The sequence below is a fragment of the Melopsittacus undulatus genome, chromosome 3 (assembly GCF_012275295.1).
Source record: "Melopsittacus undulatus isolate bMelUnd1 chromosome 3, bMelUnd1.mat.Z, whole genome shotgun sequence".
NCBI classification, from domain to species: Eukaryota; Metazoa; Chordata; class Aves; order Psittaciformes; family Psittaculidae; genus Melopsittacus; species Melopsittacus undulatus.
This window is the reverse complement of record NC_047529.1, coordinates 34,300,095-34,321,707: the sequence shown is the minus strand read 5'-3', so window position 1 is coordinate 34,321,707 and position 21,613 is coordinate 34,300,095. Positions and strand designations below refer to the sequence as shown.

Genomic DNA, 21,613 nt, shown 5'->3' with positions numbered 1-21,613 from the left:
ACTCAGCAAGACCGTCTCTGGCAGTATTCCAGTCAGTCTCACCTCTGTGCCTGGCAAAATCTGGGAGCAGATTCTCATGGAAGGCATGCTAAGGCACATGAAAACAACAAGGTGCTTGGTGACAGCCAGCAGGGCTTCATTAAGGAGAAATCCTGCCTGACCGATTTGGTGGCCTTCTATGATGGGGCTATGGAACTGAGGTACAGGCGCAGAGCAGTTGACGTCATCTCCCTGGATCTGTGCAAAGTGTTTGACACTGTCCCACACAACATCTTTGTCTCTAAATTGGAGAGATATCAGTTTGATAAATGGACCACTTGGTGGATAAAGCACTGGCTGGATGGCTGCACACAAAGAGTTGTGGTCAATGGCTCAATGTCCAGCTTGAGACCAGTAATGAGTGGTGTCCCTCAGATATCAATGTTGGGACCAGTTTTGTTCAACATCTTTGTTGGTGACATCGACAGTGGGATTGAGTGCCCTCAGCAAGTTTGCCAATGACACCAAGCTGTGTGGTTCGGTTGATACGCTGGAGAGAAGGAATGCCATCCAGAGGGACCTTGACACATTTGTGAGGTGGGCTGATGCCAACCTTAGGAAGTTTAACCATGGCAAGTGCAAGATCCTACACCTGGGTCGGAGCAATCCCAGGCACAGCTACAGGTTGGGCAGAGAAGAGATTCAGAGCAGCCCTGTGGAGAAGGACTTGGGGGTGTTGGTCGATGAGAAAATGAACATGAGCCAGCTTCAGTGTGCTCGCAGCCCAGAAAGCCAATCATATCCTGGGCTGCATCAAGAGGAGCGTGACCAGCAGGTCAAAGGAGGTGATCCTGCCCCTCTACTCTGCTCTTGTGAGACCTCACTTGGAGTATCGTGTGCAGTTCTGGTGTCCTTAACATAAAAAGGACATGGAACTGTTGGAACAAGTCCAGAGGAGGGCCACGAGGATGATCAGGGGACTGGAGCACCTCCCGTATGAAGACAGGCTGAGAAAGTTGGGGCTGTTCAGCCTGGAGAAGAGAAGGCTGCGTGGAGACCTCATAGCAGCCTTCCAGTATCTGAAGGGGCCTAATAAGGATGCGGGGGAGGGACTATTCATTAGGGACTGTAGTGACAGGACAAGGGGTAACGGGTTGAAACTTAAACAGGGGAAATTTAGATTGGATATAAGGAGGAAGTTCTTTACTGTGAGGGTGGTGAGGCAGTGGAATGTGTTGCCCAGGGAAGTTGTGAATGCTCCATCCCTGGCAGTGTTCAAGGCCAGGTTGGAGAGAGCCTTGGGTGATATAGTTTAGTGTGAGGTGTCCCTGCCCATGGCAGGGGGGTTGGAACTAGATGATCTTAAAGGTCCTTTCCAACCGTAACTGTTCTATGATTCTATGTATTGCTGATTCTTTTTTTTTTTTTCTTTAATCTTCCAAGCTGCTGGGTTCCCTGGTCCTAATCCAGAAACACACTTCAGCATTTACTTAACTTAAAGGCTACAAACAGCTCTCTGAAATCCATTATAATGACTCATGGTTAAAACCAATGTTGTGACAGAGCACATCAGTGAACCAGGGCTGATGAGCATCCAATCCTTTATCAGCCTAATGACTTCACATATATCAAACAGTACAATGGCATTATTTACAAATACAGTATAAATCTGGACTTCCAGTTGAAGATATATTAAGGAGTTTCTTCAAAGCAGGATGTTTAATAAAGATTTTCAAACAGAGTCCACTGCAAAGCTGAAGCAAATGCTCCCATTGGTTTCATCAGTCTCGGGGATCAGATTTAAATAACTAACATGATCTGCCTGACATCTTTACTGCCCTGCCAGGATACATGAATTAGTTACACACTAGGTGAACAGACTTGTTGTTTTGAGTCCCAAAAAGGGATCAAGCAGAAAAGAAGTGTCAAAAGGGGTTGAATGAGTAAAGACAGAGATCTTACATTAAAGAAACAAGCTCAAGAAAATAAAAAGGAAGATTGGAGAACTCAGATAAGAAGAGATGAAACAGGTTGCACAGATCAGAAAAATGTTAAGAGACAAACATCAGAGAAAAAAATTATGAGTTTTACGTAAAGTAATAGGACAGAGCATGAATCTAAATGATATATGGGTTAGATCATGCAAAGAAAGAAACTTCTCGTATTATTCAGGTTTGGACAGTGGTTAGGAAGGGAGCATAAAAATCCTTCCAAATCTGAAACCTATAAATGCAATGCATCATCCTAATTTCTTTTCTATCCCTAGTATGCATGAGATCAATGTTGGAGGAAGGTTTTTTGAGATTTTAGAAGTCGCATTTGTGACAGTTGTAACAGCCAAGCTCCTGTAGTGTACAAAATAAACATATTTTCTTGAGCTTTTTTTCTCGTTATCTGCAGCTGGCAACACAATTAGCTGCAAAAATCTGAATAAGAGTGCTATATTAAGAAAAATTAATTTATATGATACAAACAAACTCTCACTTTTAAATCTCCCTTATTGCTTGTATGCCAGCATAACTAAAACCAAAATCCAAATGGTGAAAAAGCATTTATTGGTGTCTACATGGGCCCACTGAAAGCTATACTGCTGAATTTTCTGCCCTAACGCTTAAAGCTGAATGATTATGTGCAGTCTTAATATTGTGTGGGGTTGTGCTTTTTTTTTCCTAACAATTTTGTAACATTTTCATAGAATAGTTATTTTGGCTTGAAATTTCTTTCCTTTGTTTTAGCTTGAAGATAATTAAATGGAAAGTTCAAAAAGACATTGATCAATAAACTTTTATTCAAATGCAAAAAAATTACTTTCCCAACTTTCTTTTGTCTGAAATTCTATGTTCAATTAACTAGATAAGGACGGTTTTAAACGAGTAAATACAGGCTTATGTGTTGATTGAAGTTGAAATCTTACTTTAAAAGATAGAAATGACTGATTTTTTACATTAAAGTATCTAAAAAATTAAGTTTCTTCACTGTGATAAGGAGCGTCATGAGGACGTATCTTAGTTATGTGCCTTACTGGTTTTTGTTGATTACATTTCTTTTGCTTTTTGAATTCATAAATTAAATGAATTCACATAAGTGTTAAAAACTGCAAAAGCCTGCTGCATTTGTGCTTGTGATGTACTCACAGAGAAGCACCAAGAACCCCTTTCTAATTAGAGTAACTTGTTGACTGTCACAGACGCATTTATGGTTGAAAAAAACATTATTCAAAATTAAAATGTATTTTTTTACCCTTGAGCCATTCAAAGGAGCAGAATACAATGAACACAAGGAAAATGCTTCTGGATCCTGGCAAGCAAGTTTGACAATGTGTTCTCTCAGAATGTTTGATGCAAAGCCTAGGAAAACAGCTGCAGCCCTTTTGCTGTCTTCAAAGGCTAATGAAAGGGCCCTTGACATTGTTTCTCCTCATGGTTTGAGAATGGCAAAGCAAAATTTGAGTCCCAGCTCAGCTTTGTTCATCATTTACTTCAGCTGATAGATTAAATACTTGGAAAAACCTCTCCAAATCCAGGCCACTGCAGACCCCAACACGGCTTTAAAGAAAAGCAGAAGCATTACACTAGGGCAGGAAAGATTTTTATTTTGAAATATTAATAAAAATGTTCAACAGCATGAGTGAGGGTCATTAAATGTGCATTTTCCAGAACATGAAAAGGGCTTTGAAGCCTGCAGAAATGCTTTCTTACAATAGTTACCCATCCCTGAAATCCCCATCTGCAGGGCTTGCAGCTGCTAATTTGGAATAATTACCCTAATTATCTACTTGCATATAGTGATGAATGCTGATATTTATAATGTCTAAAAAGGCCTTCCTCCTGTTCTAGATGTTACCATGAAACCTTGTATGTGTAGTTTCTTTCCACAGAGGAGTTAGACTGCATATTACCTTATGAATTTCCTTTTGTAAGACAATGAGCTGACAAGTTCTCGATCTTTTCATTTAATTTTTGTCACCGGCTGCCGACTTGGTTATAACTATTACAGAGAATGATGAGTCTCTTTCATAAATTTCATGCACTGTTGCTGTGAGGAGCACAATCAGCTTCAAGATATTTGGGATGTTTTAATTGTTCTGCTGCTGACTCAGTGTGATACCTTACATTAGTCACTTAGCACCGGTTTTATTAAAGAACCTGGTACCTAAAACTTTTTACATTTTATGGAGCTGATACTGAGACTGACCTCCAGAACTTTAGGTAGGACCCCAAATTCCCCATAAAAGGCACTTAGAAGAGTTATCTCTTTCAGAGTAGCATCCAAAATGTCCCTGTAGCTAGCAACCAAAATGCAAAGCACTTCTTTCCTGGGTTCATTGTATGCAATCAGAGGCAGCAGAAAGGTCCTTCTGTAATTTCCCATTCACAACCTAAAACTATGTTCTGATAGAACAAATTGAGATTTTTTATTTTTTTTCTCAAAGAATTGAGCAGTCTTATTCTTCCTTTCCATGATGAAATGAGTATGGAAGTAGAAGATGTTATTGTTCACCTTCTAATCCATAGCAATAGAAGTGCTTGGTAAGGAGATCACTTAGGGTTGATAAATAAACTAGCATTTTCTCCTCCTCTTTTTGTAACTCATGGCTTTTTCAGGGAACCCTGACAGATTGCCTGGGGTGGCTGGTTAGAAAAGAAGGACTTCATGTACAAAGAAAGGGTGTGTTGCAGCCTTGTTATCCAGACACTTACCTGGAATGAGGGAGCTTAGTTAAAAATAAAACCACTTCCTCCACTCCAAATTGCCTTTCAGCCTGCTGCTCAGAATGCAGTTTGAGGAACTGAGAAGATGGGGTTTGACCCTCTACAGGCTAAGGAAGAAACTGAACTCACATCTTCACAGTGGGTATCCTAGAAACTTTGCTACTGTGAAAACGAATTTCCTTGTTTTAGAAGGAGAGTCACTACCCTTATGTTTTGCTAGAAGTCCTTCCTGCTGAGTGCCTTGGTTGTGCTTAGATTAGACCTTTCAGAAGAAAAGGATTTTGGACCCCTGGCTGGACTTTGGTAGTAAGTTTGTCCCCTGATGCACCAATTGCACAGTCTGCATGTAAGCATCAGCACGTTGTCAGGGAAAACAGGGATGAATTCACCAAACCTCCAGAGCAAACTAGGAACCATGGAATTGCTAAGGTTGGAAGAGAATGCGGAGGGCTCTAGTCCTGCCTCCTGCTCAAGGCAAGGTCGGGTTCAGCAGGTTGCCCAGGACCATGTCCAGCTGGGTTTTGAATATTTCCAAAGATGGGTGCTCCACAACCTCTCTAGGCAGCCAGTTTCAGTGTTTGACCACACTCAGGAAGAAAAAGTTTTTTTCTTATATCTAATCAAAGATAGACAATTTAGGCTCCCATCCAGGAACTAGGGCCAGCAGTGTGGACACCCAATTTTGTATGTCAAAACAGAAAACCAATGAAATGTTCATTCTTCTGGACTTTGACCGCTGTTAATTCAAGGGTTTTTTTTTATTTCAGTTTAGTATTTAGCTAAAAAAGTCAAACAAGCAAAATTCACTGTCATTTTGAAGCAGATTTGCTCCTCTTGTTCCACGCACTTCTATGGCATTTGCTCACAGCTTCCATAATTTTAAAGGTGTTCCACCACTAAACTACTATCTGGCATATCACTTTGCTATCTAGAATGAAAGATTTCTAAATATATGGCTTCAGCTGAGGGAGCTATTGCTTCCTCATACTTCTCATTCTCAAAGGTTAAAATGAGGATTGTCTATCTCATAGCAGTCCTGTGAAATTTAATTAGCATGCAGATGTAAAATGCACTGAAATATTCATTCTGACCTAAACAGTATTTTAGAAATATTCATTTCATATGTTACTATCAGAAGCTGTCTGTGGATAAAATTAGATTACTGATGATACAAAGCAGAGTAAGAAACTCTATGTAGTAGATATATAATTTTTGTAATTGTATGCTTTCTCTGCCTAGTCAAGAAGATGTCCCAAAAATGAAAAAATAGAAGGACAAAATCTAAAACGTAGGTAAGATGTTTTCTCTTAAATCATGCCTTCTTCAAGGAGCCTCAACAAACAGCCTTTGTGCATCACTGCAAGTAGATGTAAGTAGATGACAATCTTGCAAAGCAGACAGAAATGCTTTTTAGCATGGTAGAAAGTTTCCTTGATGTTATAATGGGATGTGGGAGCTGGACCTCCTGTGTTTTCACAAATTTTGCTGGAGAAGGAACACTGACCAATTACTAGGATGTTCTTCTGAAGTTAATGACACTAATGACGTTACCTTTTTAACTGGATGTGGACCCTAGACCCCATAGGTCTATCTGAATATAAAACTTTGTTCCCTCAGTATCTAACCTTGTGTCTACATCTCAGCACCATTCTTAGTGCACATTTTGGACTATTTTTTTTTTTCTGTGCTTCTTTTAATCTGCTTTTTTTTTTTTTTTTTAAGAATATGAATTATACAATGAAGCCATTCAAAAATCTCTACAAATATACCAGGGACTCCTCCTCACCACTAACAATGTCAATCCTTGTAATTAGCTTTAATTTTCACATGCCAGCCGTTACTCCCTGAACTTCTTGACAGCTCAGAAGCACAGAGAATTCTTGCAGCATACGCTGAAATCTGTTGACATTGTCCATCCCAGCAGGAGATAATCTGAGAAAGCAAGAGGCATCTTTGCCTTGTCAGCTCTTTTCTCCAGCTTTGCTATGAACAGCCATAGTACCACAGAAAGAGGAATAAAATCACACAGATCCCAAACAACATTTGTTTTACATCAGGTTGAAAACTACATGAGTTCAGGAATTTGAGAGTTGGGAATGGACTGGACACCCATGCAGATGACAGAACACAGACATAATATTCCAGCTGGGAGATGTTCAAATAGGCAAACCAGAACCAGCATTATTTACTGCCTGATTTTAGCTTTTCATGTGTATTTCCAAGCTACACACGAAAAGCTAACTGATCCTTGATGGAAAGAAGACTTCTCAAGATTGCTTGGCCACTACTGTGTTTTCTACACAACAGTGTTCGTTTAAATACTTTATAACTCGTATCTCAACAGTGATGAACTAAAAAAAAAAAAAACAAAAAACCAGCACCATGTTTCCTAACTGGTTCTCCAGCAACAATGTGAACTGTAACCTGATGAAGGTTGAATACTGTAAAGAGTGTTGTGAGGAATCTGTGGCTTTGTTTATACTGTTTGGATGAATGTTGGCCAAATTCCCACATCAGGACCCACTGTGCTCATACTGCTGGCAAACACCCTTGCAGTACAGCCACCTGCAAATCCTCTGCTATGTTGCTGGGTCCCTCTGGAACTCTCTGGATTCTGTGCTGTTTTGATATAGTGGAGCAAAGGGCAGTCAGATACCAATGGTGGGCTTGTCTGCACTGTAACTGATTTTAGCCTGCTAAGCCTGGGGCTCATTGAGGTCTTGTGCCAGAACTTTGACATGAGATGAGCTTGGAATAAAAGGGGGCCTTTGCCTGTATTTAAAAGGTAACCTAGATCTATACAGCATCTCAATCTTTTTCCTTTACATCTTTTGCTACAAATTGAATTAATTTAACTACAGTGTAAATTCTGCTAAAGCCAAGCGCGAAAAGGATAAAGACCTGTTGGAAAGGGTTCAGAGAAGGGCCACAAAAATGCTTAGCTGCCTGGACCACCTCTCCTATGAAGACAGGCTGAGAGAGTTGGGGTTGTTGAGCCTTGAGAAGACTCAAGAAGACCTTATTGCGGCTTTTCAGTTTTGAAAAAGGGCTTATAAGAAAGATGGGGAGAGATTTTTAGCAGGGCTTGTTGTGACAGGATGAGGGGTGATGGTTTAAAACTAAAAGAGGGGAGATCTTACCTCAGGCTGGATGTGAGAAAAAATTCTTTATGATGAGGGTGGTAAAATACTGGCACAGGTTGCCCAGAGAGGTGGTGGATGTGCCATCCCTGGACACATTCAAGGTCAGGCTGGATGTGCTTCTGAGCAACCTGATCTAATTGGAGATGTCCCTGCTCATTGCAGGCAGGTTGGACTAGATGACCTTTGAAGGTCCCTTCCAACTCAAACTGTTCTATGATTCTGTAATTCTGTGATATTTTTGGGAGAGGTAAACTGAATTGCCCAAACCACATTTGCAGAGTGAATGGAGCCCAGCTATCTGCACAGCACAATGAAGAAAAATAGACTTTTTGTGACTGATGAAGCTGTGGGAGACAAGACTCTCAGAGTGCATGAGGCATACACTCCTGCTCAGGGGTGGGGGGGGGGGGTGACCTGCCATTTTCAGAAATGGGAAAATAAAGTATCATCAGCCCCTTCAGTCTAGACTCTCAACATTGCATGACCTGTCAGCCAAAATCACCTGTAGGACCCCTGGAAATATCTTTGCCTTTACCACTGCAGACACTTCAGAGTTGTTACCTTATCATTACCTGTGTGAGTGGGGCAAGACCCCACAGACCATTCATGGTCCCAGAAATACAGAGTAAGAAAAAAAAATCCGTTAAAGAAACAAAAAGAGAGGTGCTCCCAACAGAACTGTAAGGCACAACACCTCTAAGACACAAAGGCTGCAGTTGTAGTAAGGACTCCAGTGTTGCAGAGGTATTATAGGGCTAGACAGCGCTAAACACAGTGTACCAGGGCCAACCCAAAAGGTGGCCTGTCCTAAACAGTGTCTTATTTAATCTAAGCAGGAAATGATACAACCTTTTTTTTTTTTTTTCTGTTTGTTATAAGGCTACTACAGGAAAAACAGTGCATGTCTTTGAAACATAAACAATTTTAAAGGCTATATAGTATATATATTTGTCCTTCATTCATTGTTCTCATTTTAACTAATAACTAAGTTGTGAACAGTTAACTCCGGTTGACTGTAATTATTTAGCTTACAGAGTAAAATTAGTATTTCTTCCCTATTTACTGCACACTTTTCAGAAGACCAGTTGTCCTGCCAGAAGTAGTAGGGCAGTATTATTAGTACCTTGTTTACTGAGACATTCAGCCATTTAAACAGACCTGCAACTCCACTTTAACAAACAGCCCTTAAGCACAGCACTGTGAGATGGCCAAAACCAGAAGGCAAAAAGAAAATCAAAGCAATATTTCTGAATGCTTCAACATTTTTACAGTCAACTCCTTGCAGAAAAAATGGCATAGACTGCTCAGGAGAGGATCTGGGTCTGCCCTAAGCAACAAGCCTGCAGTCATTACAGCCCTGAGTGTGCGTTCCTGGCAGTCATGTTTGATAGATGTGACTAGCCTGAGTGTATAAAATAATAAGTTACTCCTGGCTGGAAACTTCTTCAGACCCAGCGACACCTTTGAGTAACAATTGCAAAGGTCAGCCTTCAGGTGCAGTGAAGTAAATGTTGAAAAACAATTTGGCAACACACTGTACTAATGTTATAAAGGAGGACATTTCCCCCCGATTAAAGGGCAGTGGGATCACGGCTTCCCTTTTCTACTCTGGGCTTTGACATTTCAACGGTAATAGGGACTTGTTTTGGCAGCTTTTAGAAAATACTAATTCAGAAATCTTTCTGCTCTTGTTTGGAAAAAAGCTTCAGCAATTAATTTCAGTCAATATGAGCGTACACGGGCATGGGAGCAGTACTCTCTTGTATCACTGGTTAACACAGTAATTCAAGATACCAGTAACTGAGACAACTGTTTGGTCAGAGCTTTACACTATCATTCATTGAATGTACTAATTTTCTTTCCCTTTTTTTTCCTCCTTTTCTCCTTGGATATGGTATATAAGAAGTATTCTGGGTTTTCTGATGCACAAAACCATCAACGTTCTGTGAATACAGGGAGGTGTCAGCTGTATTAAATCCTTTTTTTTTTTTAATGGTGTTAAAATCTGAAGTGCAATACCGCAGATATGATGGGGGAGAGAGCATTACAAGGAACAGGTACAAGTGGATGAGTTTCTTGCTCTTTATAGGAGTATTCCACCCTCACTGACCTGGGGAATAACTCCACAGAGTGGCCCCAGGTGCTGCACCAGAAATCGCAGGCTGACATTAGCACTATGAATAAGCTGTGGGCCATTAACTGTCCCATCAGTTTTCTTACTGGCTGGGCATTACAGGTCTCTCTTGCATATCTTCACTCCTGACTGGAAGGGCACAGGGCAAGATGAGACATCTTTGTGGGACTGTAAAAGGGTGTAGAAATCAAAATGGTACAGCACATGTCCATGCTGATTTAGGATGCAGACCGCCCAGCTACCCTGCTATCTATACTAGCTTTTCCTGCTGTGGAAACAAGCCAGTTAATTCTGGAGTGGTGGCTGGTCATAAATCATTGTGAAAACAGCGTGGGTGGCAGTGAATGGGATGCTAGTATCCAAACTCTGCTAGCTCTGGCTAGCTCCACAGTATGCATCAGTTAGTAGAGTATTGGATGCAGTTTCTCTAGTTCATATATGAGTTTTAAGGCCCCTTTTAACCCGAACCATCCTATGATTCTATGATTTATGTCGAGCAAACAGATATGATCTAATTTCACCAAGACAAAGCACTGAGAAAAATGCACCGAGTTAAAATCCACCCCATGGATGGGCAATAGGATTTGTGGGAATCCATCCTGTCCCCAGCAGAGTTCCTGGAAAAATGTAACTGAGGGCTTAATGCCTATCTATCCATTAGCTTGTCCTCAAAGCTCTTCCCCATGTAGGCATAAGTTAAACCAGCAAAGAGACTTGTTGAAACTACTGTTTTTTTCCTTTTCTTTTTTTAAGAGACCTACTCGTGCTTTTCTTTCATCTTGCAGAGTACACAGCTGACATTATTACCCACATGCTTAGCAGTTCCACTGCTGTAAAGGATGACGCTAGTACTTGAATGCACTAGGAAGACAGGAGTGGGCTGAAGCCATTTTTAGAACAACATGTTATTTTAGTGCTGATTCATTCACTGTACCTTGTGGTATGTTTACCTTGCTTGCTTGCTGCTTCACAGGCTGCTGAATGGCTGAGGAAGGAATACTAATCAGTGACACATAGCACTGTGCTCCAGAACTTCAGTGAGGGTGAGTGCTATGCTCTTGCCAGTCTTTTGGCTTTATTGTAGGAATTACTTTTCTTTAACAAGTATTTCAGTTCTGGAAACTGGAAGCGACACTTTTGCATTCATCATTTTAGCACAGCTATCTCGTTCATATCCATTTTTTATGTTGAAAAATTTTTTGCTCCTCACTGGTACTCAGAGTGAAATTAATCAAAGTCATTGCACTGTATATGTGTTGAAATAAATTAGCCAAAACAGCTGATGAAGACAGAAGAGATATCACAACTCATTTATCTTTGTCTTAACATATTTTATATTAAAATTAAAATGACATGTAAAACAGTAGCAGCAGCTACTGCTAGAACTATACAAAAGCATGCTTTACTGCATGTGTGATCTACTTGGGCTATTCTGCCTGCTGAGTGAGATAACAGAAGAGTTTGGTGCCCAGAAATGCATTTGTAGCTCAATTTATCTGCATTCAAAACAGAAATTAAAGGTTAATGCATAAAACCTGTTGCTAATCATTTACGAGAACTGATAAATGTTATTAGTGTACAATTACAAGTGGCTGCTGTCTATTCTTGTGGTGCTAGTTGACAGGTTCACATTACAGCTAAATTGATTTAACAGTGAGCTTCCCACTCTTCTCCTCTCTTTCTGCATGTTCCCACCACCTCCACTGTGACAGGACTAATGCAAATCTGATCCAAACTTTAGATGAGAAAAATAATCACTATTTTATGCAGCTTTATTTCTATTAGTTCTCTGAAACTGCCCACTTCAGGGCTATATGAACACCCATGCTGGAGCAAGGCACTCTGGCTGAATCACCTCTAACTTCCAACAGCATACTACTCGTCCAAGAGATCCCCCAGCTGCAAGGACCATCTGTGGAGGAGCAGAAAATGTAAAACTGTGAGAGAAGAGCTCAAAGAGACTGGACTTGGAGATTTACCAGGTTAAACAAATATCTGCATTCAACTCTAGGACATGACAAGCATATAATTTGCAGACATGTTCAAAACCTCTTTTGTCATCTCCTGTTTTCAGGTATCTCTGCATTTGGTAGAAGCTTCCTTAGAAAGAAATTTCCTTTGTTCACTTTTCAGAGTTTCAGTTTTAAGGAAGAAGGAGCTCAGTAATCACTGTAGAAGACAAAATGAAAGCCCAGAAACACATGCAGACAACATGGTCTGAAGCACGGGTCTAAGACACTGCCATGGTCTTCCCAGTTGGGACTTTGCCTATCAAACCTCTCCTGTGGAAAACAGGAGTAGCAATATTTTATACGAGCATTGAAAGAAAAAATATCAAGAAGGATGCCAGGAGATAGAAAAGTAAGTTGGGTACAGTGAATCCCCATTCTGGTGACATGGTCTAGTGTGCGGCATCCCTGCCCATGGCAGTGGGGTTGGAACTGGATGATTTTAAAATTGTTTCCAACCCAAACCATTTTATGGTTCTATATAATTTGGTAACAGAATAAAAGCCATATATATATTTTACAAATTTATAATATTAATATGTAAACATAGAAAAAAAATTCATTATTATGATGCATATTTATGTATTCGTCTATAAGAACTATAATTTCAGAGCTTTGCTTTAAAGAGAATTTAAAAATATATAGCTGACATCCCATGTGTTTTAATATCATATGTTGTAATGCCATAAACACAGAGATCCTGTGAAGGGCCTGGGGTTTTACACTAATCTGTTCACTTGTGCACCTCAGGGAATTCTGCTGCTGCATAATCAACTTCATAATCCCTTGAATTTTCATTGCCAGGTATTCTGGAGCAAGGCAGTAAACTACCATGGTTAGGGATCCTGACATGTTTCTCTACCTTTCCTAGTTGATGTTTCTTACATTGCCATAAGAAAAGTTAAATATCCCTCCTCAATTTTGCAGATAGAGCAATTGAAGTGTGCAGTGATTAACAGATTACATTTCCTGGGTCAGAGAGAAAGTTCATGGCAGAGCTAATAATGAAACTTATATCTCTGGTCCTAATGACTATAGTGTGACAGCACAGCATCCCTCAAAGCAGAAGTTTCATAACTAAGCGTTTAGTTATGACATTGACAGAGCAGGGTCCCTTTGTTTGCTGACCTTGGGCTAGTGAATAAGCCATCTACTCAGTCTGAAGGATATCTATGGTCTGAATGGCATATTCAGATTTTGCAGAACATATATTTTATTTTATTATTTTGTAATGAGACTATTCCTGTTATAAAATTCCTGGTATTATTGGTTTGGACCTGACTATAGATTCTTTATGGCAGTAACTACGTACTCAAGTCTTAAAAAATTTCCATTACAGGATCCCTGTGAATAGGGAATGGCTACTATCTTAGTTGTAAAACAGCTTAAAACCAAAGATCATAATGTCTCAGCAAAAATTTAAATTAATTTCTCCTAGATTTTAAGATGGATGAACCTACCAGTGGATGAATATTCCTCATTACTGGATGAAAACCCCTTTCTATACTCTTCCCAATTCACAAAAAAGCATAAAACAATGACTGTCAATAATATGCTCCCTAGGCTTGCCACTGAGCTTGATCTAAAGCTTATAGCAATAAGCAGGTTAGTTTGTGAATTCAGTGTTTCACATTCACTTGAGGATGCTGATACAAGTTGGGAGGAAGAAGATGATCCGTGAAAAGTGAAAATCAGTGGTTCTGCAAAATAAAATGAGATCTAAAGAAGCAGGAAGAAGAAACAGTGAAACATGATGAGCAGGAAAGCACAAAACTTGGCAGAGATGTAGAGGAACCAGAGCTGTCTGTGTAGGCGTATGCCATGATAAGGAAAAAGCTAGCCTTCTCTGCAGTGCCAGAGGTGTACACGTGGTTTTAGAACACAGATGCAAGTGGAAGTCTCTGCATAGGATGCACTTTCAGTTTTGTCTTGAGTTAGATTAAAAATTCTCAGGATAGTACAGGTTGGTTTAGATATATGATAACTGTACTTGGATATGATAAAATATCACAGCTGCCAGACAAAATCAGAATCAATTTGCATGGTAATGCTATGAGGGTTGCAGTCTCATTTTCCTTTCTCTGTAATAAGGAACTTTCTGTGTTTCAGAAGGGGAGATTGATCCTTGATACCTGCATATGCACTTGAAAAGATCTGTCTCTTCAAGTGTGTCTCATTACTGTTGGACCCCTATAGCTCAGAGGGGAGAGAACCCTACAAACAAGTACAACAGTTGTCCCTAGTCTGTACTGGTTTCTGCAGATCCCACCAGAATTGAAAATCTCTAAGTGCATAAATCTGGAGTGGAGGCTTCCAGTGTTAATGTGAGAATCAGTTAAGCTATGAATAATGTCAAGATTTTAAAAAGCAATAAAAGAGGAGGTACTCAGAACAATGGGGGCTTTGCAGGCTGTAGTTGGTAAAAATACCTGAGTGAAAATTTGTATATTAGTTTTTTTCCAGCAGTAAAGCTTGCTGAAGATGTTATCATCCTGGCTACTCACTCCTTTCTGATCTGCTCCCACTGCAGTTCTCTGTACACCCTGACATGCTAACGTCACTTGTCATGGCACTGTGCTGGACCTAGGCCATATTAACGATGTAAATGTCTACAAAAAGTATTTTGGAAGCTATTTTTTTAAACTCGTGTCACTTTAAGAATCAGATAATGATGCAGCATCATAATTAGTATGACTTTAGGGTGGTAAATGGCAGCAAGCAGCAGGTATAAAAGTCTAACTGTAGGAGAAAGAGGGAGCTTCTTGGTTGCTGCTAGAGAATACAAGTGTGCTGAACGTCACCACAAATAGTCTGAGTGCCAGGCCTGAAATATTTATCTCCCTAAAGTACCCATGTAACTTTTAACAAGGATAGCTTATAGTATGGTCTTAAGTAGGCTCAGTTCAACATGATCTTGGGTGACCCAGTCACTGGATCAAAAGGAAACTTGTGAGTAGTCATCCTCACAATAAACCAACTGAACACACTAGTAAACACATTCTCCTGTAACTTAACAAACACATGGACAAAAGGAATAAAAGAACACAAAATCAGGATTCCACACAGCCTGTTTTTAAGATTGCTCATACACAGATGTATCCAAAACCATTTTTTCTAGCCTGCAGACTGCTGGGAGAACTGCTCCTTTTTACTCTGACAGATGGATTTTAACAAGATGTTCAGTGTGAGCTCCAAAGATGAAAACACATCCACTGACTTTAATTTATATCACAACAGTTTTATAGCTTTAATCTGTGCCCTATAAACAAAGGCAAAAGTTAGTTTTCCTTCACTTTCATGGAATATCTGCACTAGGTGACCCATAGAGATACTCTTTGAGAGATACACAGATTATCCTTGTATTTTTTTTTTTTATAACTGGCATTTATGGCATAAACTGTGATCCTTTTTCATTACAAATCTTAAGAAAATCTTCCTCTTACCTGAAGGTAATGGCATGGCCTCAAGGAAGGTTTGATTTCCTGATGAACCAGAGGCTTATCTAAGTTCAGTGATGATTTGCGATACGCTTCTTTAGCCTGACTTACTGTAAGCGTGGACCAAGAACTCCTTTTCATATATTTACCATCAGGGGTCATAGCTAGCCCTTCACAAGCTGAACACTTCACATCATTGTTACTTTTGGAAGTCTTCAATGAGAGATCCCCGAAATGCCCCTGGAGTGCCTCAGGATAGCAATGGGATATATGATCTGCATGGTGCCTATTTACCACACTAGGGGTACGGTAAGTGCTATCACTGTCCAAATTATCATCAGAGCTCCACCAGCTGCTCATTCCAGATTTATGCTTGCTTTCTGGTTTTCGCTCCTTACTTTTACTCCTTTTGCTGTGCTTGGAATGGTGCCCATGATGATGGTCGTCCCCTCGACTGTCTCCCTTTGTTCCATTAACGTTGCCCTTGGATGATCCTTCCAGAGAATGAGATTTAGTAAAAAGTTTCTGGACTGAATGAACGAGATGGCGTATTCTTCCCGGGCTCTCACTGCGTTGTTCCGCAGCTGTTGAGGTCCTCTGGTATTGTAAAGTGTGAAACCCATCCCGGTGAAGAGGAAGCTGTTTCTCAAATTGGTCCAAAAGGTTTGCAGGAATACGGTTAATCTTAGGGTTACCGTGAGACATGGCGCAGTCGTCTCTGGAGTCGTAATGTGAGCTGTAGTGCATTCTGGGAAAAGTGCTACTTGACATGTGATCGCCCATTACCATGGGCATCATCATGCATTCAGAATGAATGGAGCTGCGTGGCGAGCAACGATGGTGGTCCATCGGGCAACTCTCCGTGGGGCTGAGAAGATACGATTGCCTTGGCTCCTGCCCATGGTGAATATGGTCGTGGGTATGTTCACAATCTTCAGGAGATGCTAAGCCACAGGTATGAGCTGAACATAACTGTGGTTGATTGCGACTACCAGATAATCCTTTCATATTCCTCGAAGCAGGAGAGTATCTTTCTTCATTGAAGTGCGGAGAAGGTGACCATGAGTACTGCTGGTCTGTCAGGGGAACACATAAAACCTACGTTACATGTCTGATTAAAAGTTTAACTTCCAAAATCCAAGAATATTGCAAAACTAATATTTTTTTTCTCTATGTGCTTGATGGAAAATTTGATCATTCATGGAATTTCATTCACCATTGTAAAACTGGTTAAAATTGCTCACTACGAGCAAATTATGGGGTGAATGCAGCCTCCTTCCTGTTTGCAAAATTGTCTGCTAGGAGTGCTACATTTTACGAAGCTATTCATTATGAAAATGTACTCAAATAGATTTAATGGATACACTCAAGTATTCTGTTTATTATTTGATATTTAGAATTCATATGTCAAGCTTTGCGGTTAGTCATTTAAGTTACATGGGTCTAGTTTCTATTTCTGTGGTTTGTAAGTTGGGTATCTTAACCTAAGTGTATCCTTTCTTCATGGAGCCATTTTCGTGTCACAAACTGAACTTCATTTTCTTAAATGAATCTCAGCTTTAGGATCCCACGTTCACTGTTCATAAGCATAAATAATAAACAGCAAAGAGAAAAAGAATATGAACACGCTGAAATGAAGTTTTATTTTTATATCACTAAACATGAATAAGCATTTCATACTATTTGAACATCATTTATCCTTAGTCCAGAAGTGTTGAACATCATTTATTCTTAGAGTCCAGTAGCAATAATACCATACATTTAAGGTCTTTATTAGGCATTTTTTTCCTCTTTATATCAAAACTACAAAATATTTATTTAAATACTCGATGTTATTCATGATATAAAACCCCCACCTTTAGGTAAAAGCTACAGGTTTTTATATATTCAGTTATTTGCTCCTATGCGTCATGTGCTCCAAGTTGTGGTTATTTAATAAGCATGATTACTAAATAAGAGTAGCTTTCAAGCAAAGATTTTGATACTCAAGCCTTTGATTTTTTTCTCTCTCATACAATCTCTTGCAGCTGTCAAATGCTACAAACAGAGGATTAAAAAAACAAGAAATGCTTCAATTTGATTTTTGTATTCACTTTACTTCTTCAAGTTCAGCTTATTTAAGCAACATTTCAGAAGCAGACAAAGAAATAGGATGCAAGACAATCTTTTAGAGGATGACAGATGCGTGTTTATACAACCCACTTAGCAGAGTTTTTCTGCAAACTTGCTCTAAAGAATCTAAATAATCCTGCACAGGTGCTCAATATGAGGAAGTTGAAGGCTTCAACTAGAATTGAAGCCAGAGCATATGTACTTATTATACATAACAACATAACTGGACACTGGAGACCAGCCTGTAGGGACAACACAGTAGCCAACAGCACTTTGAGGGTTTTCTAAACATATGACAAAACTCTCCTAAATCATATTCCTACTGCTGGTAAAAACTCAAGGGAGTTGTTCATGAAACAAATCAATACCCATATTCCTTTAGTTTTATTCAAATAATAAGTTTTATGTCATGATACCTTCAGCAGAGAATGCAATTTCTTGCAATTGTTTAGCATCAGCAATCTTATAACCTAAATGCTTTAAATTTCCTATGGTGGAAGATGCTTAGATAATTTTATTGCATCCTAATTTCAACAGAACTCCACATAATGCTTTAAAATTAATGTAGTATTAAACTAATAAATAAAGTATTCTTTATCCTAAGCACAATTCTGCCACACAAAAGTAAAAAATGGATTTAAAGGTCCAAATCCCACCTCCAGTTCTTATCATGGTGTGAAACTGATGTGTGTGTACATATCTCCTTTTTTTGCTTCTGTTTTTTTTTTAATACCTTTAACTTAATTCTTGTCTGCTTTCACATTAAACTTATAAATATTGATTACTCAGTCTGTTGTACTACTTGGATTATAATAGCCTGCATAAATGTAGTAACAAAAAGGAAATAAACTGCTTCTCTGAAATAACGTAATTTTGATTATCCAATTAAAAGTATAGCTGTAGATAGATAAGGTAGTAAATTACAACAGTGCATTGGGATTCAGCCACATAAGTAGCACTGTAATTAATGGTACTTAACTCAGCATATTACCAACATTATCAGGGGACTAATAAAGGTCCATATGTTGAACTTCATCTGTGCTTCCCATAAAGGGTGCCCAAAGCATCTGACGAAGATTATTGAATCAGTTCTTACAGTCCCAGGAGATGTGGAAGGCACTATTCTCCTTTTACAGAAAAGGAAACTGAATACAGGCAACATTTTCCGAAGTGCTTGTGGATTTGCTGATTTTCATTTTCACAGTGGAATGAGCCAGAGAGAGGTGGAAGGAGGCTCTTCCGTCAAACTGACAGCAAGATGAGAGTCAACCCCAGGCCTTTTCATCACTATCTTGCATATCTATGAATGAAGGCACTCTCATACTATGTCCTGCCAATGCATTTAAAAAAAAAAAAAAAAGAAGAGGATGGCAGCATGGCAGAGATCCAGAACAAAAGAAAGAGTCACACAGGAATAAGAAACTCATTTAAATGACTTCCCTTGCATGGAACTGCTAGTCCCTTCTGTAGGCTTCACGCAGCATCAAACACAGCCCAGAAGGCTTTAAACATTTTCATTCTGTTACATCCCTAGGAATATGAGACATCATGATTTGATTGGACTGCAATGGATAATGTAACAACAGCTTTTCCATCCCTCATGACTCCCTGTGATGCTAGCTCAGTGCAACTACAGAAAAATAGTTTTCTGAACATTGCTTTCACAGCCTTATAGCATTTTATGTGCCTTGTGGAATGTCTGATTTTATTTTTTTTTTGTTTTAAAACACAGCAGCTAGAAAGTGTGATAGGCATTTAATAAGCATAATCAAAATAATTAAAAACAAAATTAAGAAGGGGGCATTTTCCAAACATAATTTCCCCCTCTTAAATCTGCCATAGATAGTAAGTGATACTAGATGAAGCCCCAAATTGCTTACACACACATCATCTAAATTCATCACTTGCATTAGGTTTGGGCTCTGCTTGGGACATCAAACCTATTCTATGTCCCAGGCTAGTCCTATGCCCACCACTGCTTCTTACAAACCCTCTGAAAATCTTCAAAAATTTGCATTATAATATATACATTTATCAAGGCAGCTGTGTTTTGTATTATTTAGTTAACTTTCTTCAGGAGGCCTGTTTCAGGGCTCAAAGAAACAGTTGAGCTTTGGCTGAATGAATTACGGTATGGTACCAGACCAGTGTAATTGACCATGTGCTAGCTCTTAGCCTGCCAGAAATACAAAGAAAAATGGGCTAGCTTAAAATTCAATTAAGCTAACATGCTTTTCTAGCATCTGCAAGGGGGTAAAAGTGTGTCTATGGTCAATGACTGCAGCTCAGATGATTCATAAAAATTCATAGAGCTATAGCAATAATGTTTTTTTCTCAACTCTTTAAGAATAAATTTAAGATTTTGGTATAGCATGACAGAATGCCAGATTAACCCAATAATGTCAGATTGGACTAGAATTTTAGTCTATGGCTTGAAGATCATAAAATCATAGAATGAAATAGGTTGGAAAAGACCTTTAAGATCATCAAGCCCAACCATTACCCCAGGACTACCATAATCATAAACAGCCTTTAATGATATCTAGAAGAAAGTGTAAGCTTTTGGGGAGTGGTGGGTTTTTTTTGTTTGTTTGTTGTTTTTTGGTGTTTTTTTTCCCAAGCAGCTCCTAAGCTTTCTTAGAGTGATCACTATAAACAAAAATAATTGAGAATACTAATGTCTAGTCCCTTCAAGAAAGTGCCACCATCGGAACCAAAGAACTGGAGGGAGGCAGAAGAACAAATAAACGTAACCCAAAGCAGAGAAAAGAATAGGAACAGAAAAAAAAAAAGTTATTATATGAGAGCACAGGAATGGTTTTTTTTAAGTTTCATCAGAGAAAAATGGAATCTTTCCATTGACTTGGATAGTGAGATAGTACAGCAGATAGTCAGATAATACATGAAGACTGTGGGGGGACCTAGACTGAGATGTAGGCTGTTATGTCAGAGAGAATCCAATAATTCCAAAATCCTGATAATCCCTTAAACCTCTTCTTTTCAGAACCTACTGTACAGACATGTCAACCTTTAATCTTGACAGATGGGATTCCTTCCTGTCTATTTAAACTCTTTTCCTGTTATGCCATGTCCTTTCCTGCTTTTTTCCTGTTTTTCCTTCTGGACTTTCTGATGCTAGAGGAGTTGCTCTCTTACTCCAAGCGAATGTCCATTTGCCTGTCTTAAGGGACTGGTCACAGTTTTTCTTAATTTGCGGAGGACTGTCTCCCATGGGAGAGTCCTCATGCTGGAACAGGGGAAGAGTGTGAGGAGGAAGGAACGTCAGAGACAACGTGTGATGAACTGACCACAACTCCCATTTCCTGTCCCCCTGGACCACTGGTGGGAAGAAGGTAGAGTGTTCAGGAGTAAAGCTAAGTTCAGGAAGAAGGGAAGGTGGGCTTTGGTGGGCACCTGGCATTCAGCCAGGGTCAACCCACCACACTGCTAATCAGTGTAAAAGCACTTGAAACCTCTCTGACATTCAAAAGAAGTGCATATCTCCACCAGTCTTTTTGTACAAGTCTTATTGTGTGTTATGTATTGAAAGCAAGCTTTCAGAGCATAATAATAATTCCTGGAACTACTAAATGGTGCCTGATTTTTGCTTTTATTTGTTCATTTATTTATTTATTCTTTTTCTACTGGAATATTAACTTAAATTGCTTTAACCTTATAAGCCCATTGGTAAACTGCTTACCTATCTGAAACATCTGTGGATGTTTCTTTTCATTGGAAAAGAAATAGCTCTTTTCTATTAGTGCAAGCAGTAAAATGCATTGCTGAAAAGAGATACCTAATCTAGCTTTCAAAAAGATGTGGAATAGAATACAAGACTGCTGCCTTGTTCTGTTTCACACTGTTCAACTAGTGTTGAAATACACTATGAAAAAAATACTGACAGTATAACCTAAAACCATTACAGACATTAAATAGTGTAAAAACAAGTATATCAATCAAGAAAGTACCTTTTAAGTATTAAAATTAATTGTCTGCCCAATGACTGTGGTAAGTAGCACTAGAAGTTCACTGTTTCCTCATTAACTTGCTGTAGTATTTTTCTCTGCTTTAGTCTAGCCTTGAAAAA

General features: G+C 39.2%; 1 protein-coding gene across 1 annotated transcript in view; it reads right to left on the bottom strand.

Annotated features, from left to right (window-relative positions):
• DLGAP2 (DLG associated protein 2) overlaps positions 1–21,613 on the bottom strand; it is a 386,404-nt gene that overhangs the window by 66,303 nt on the left and 298,488 nt on the right. Inside the window, exon 4 of the mRNA XM_005153211.4 lies at positions 15,421–16,490. Coding sequence (XP_005153268.2) covers positions 15,421–16,422 — 1,002 coding nt within the window. The 5' untranslated portion in view covers positions 16,423–16,490. The remainder of the gene's footprint in view (positions 1–15,420; positions 16,491–21,613) is intronic.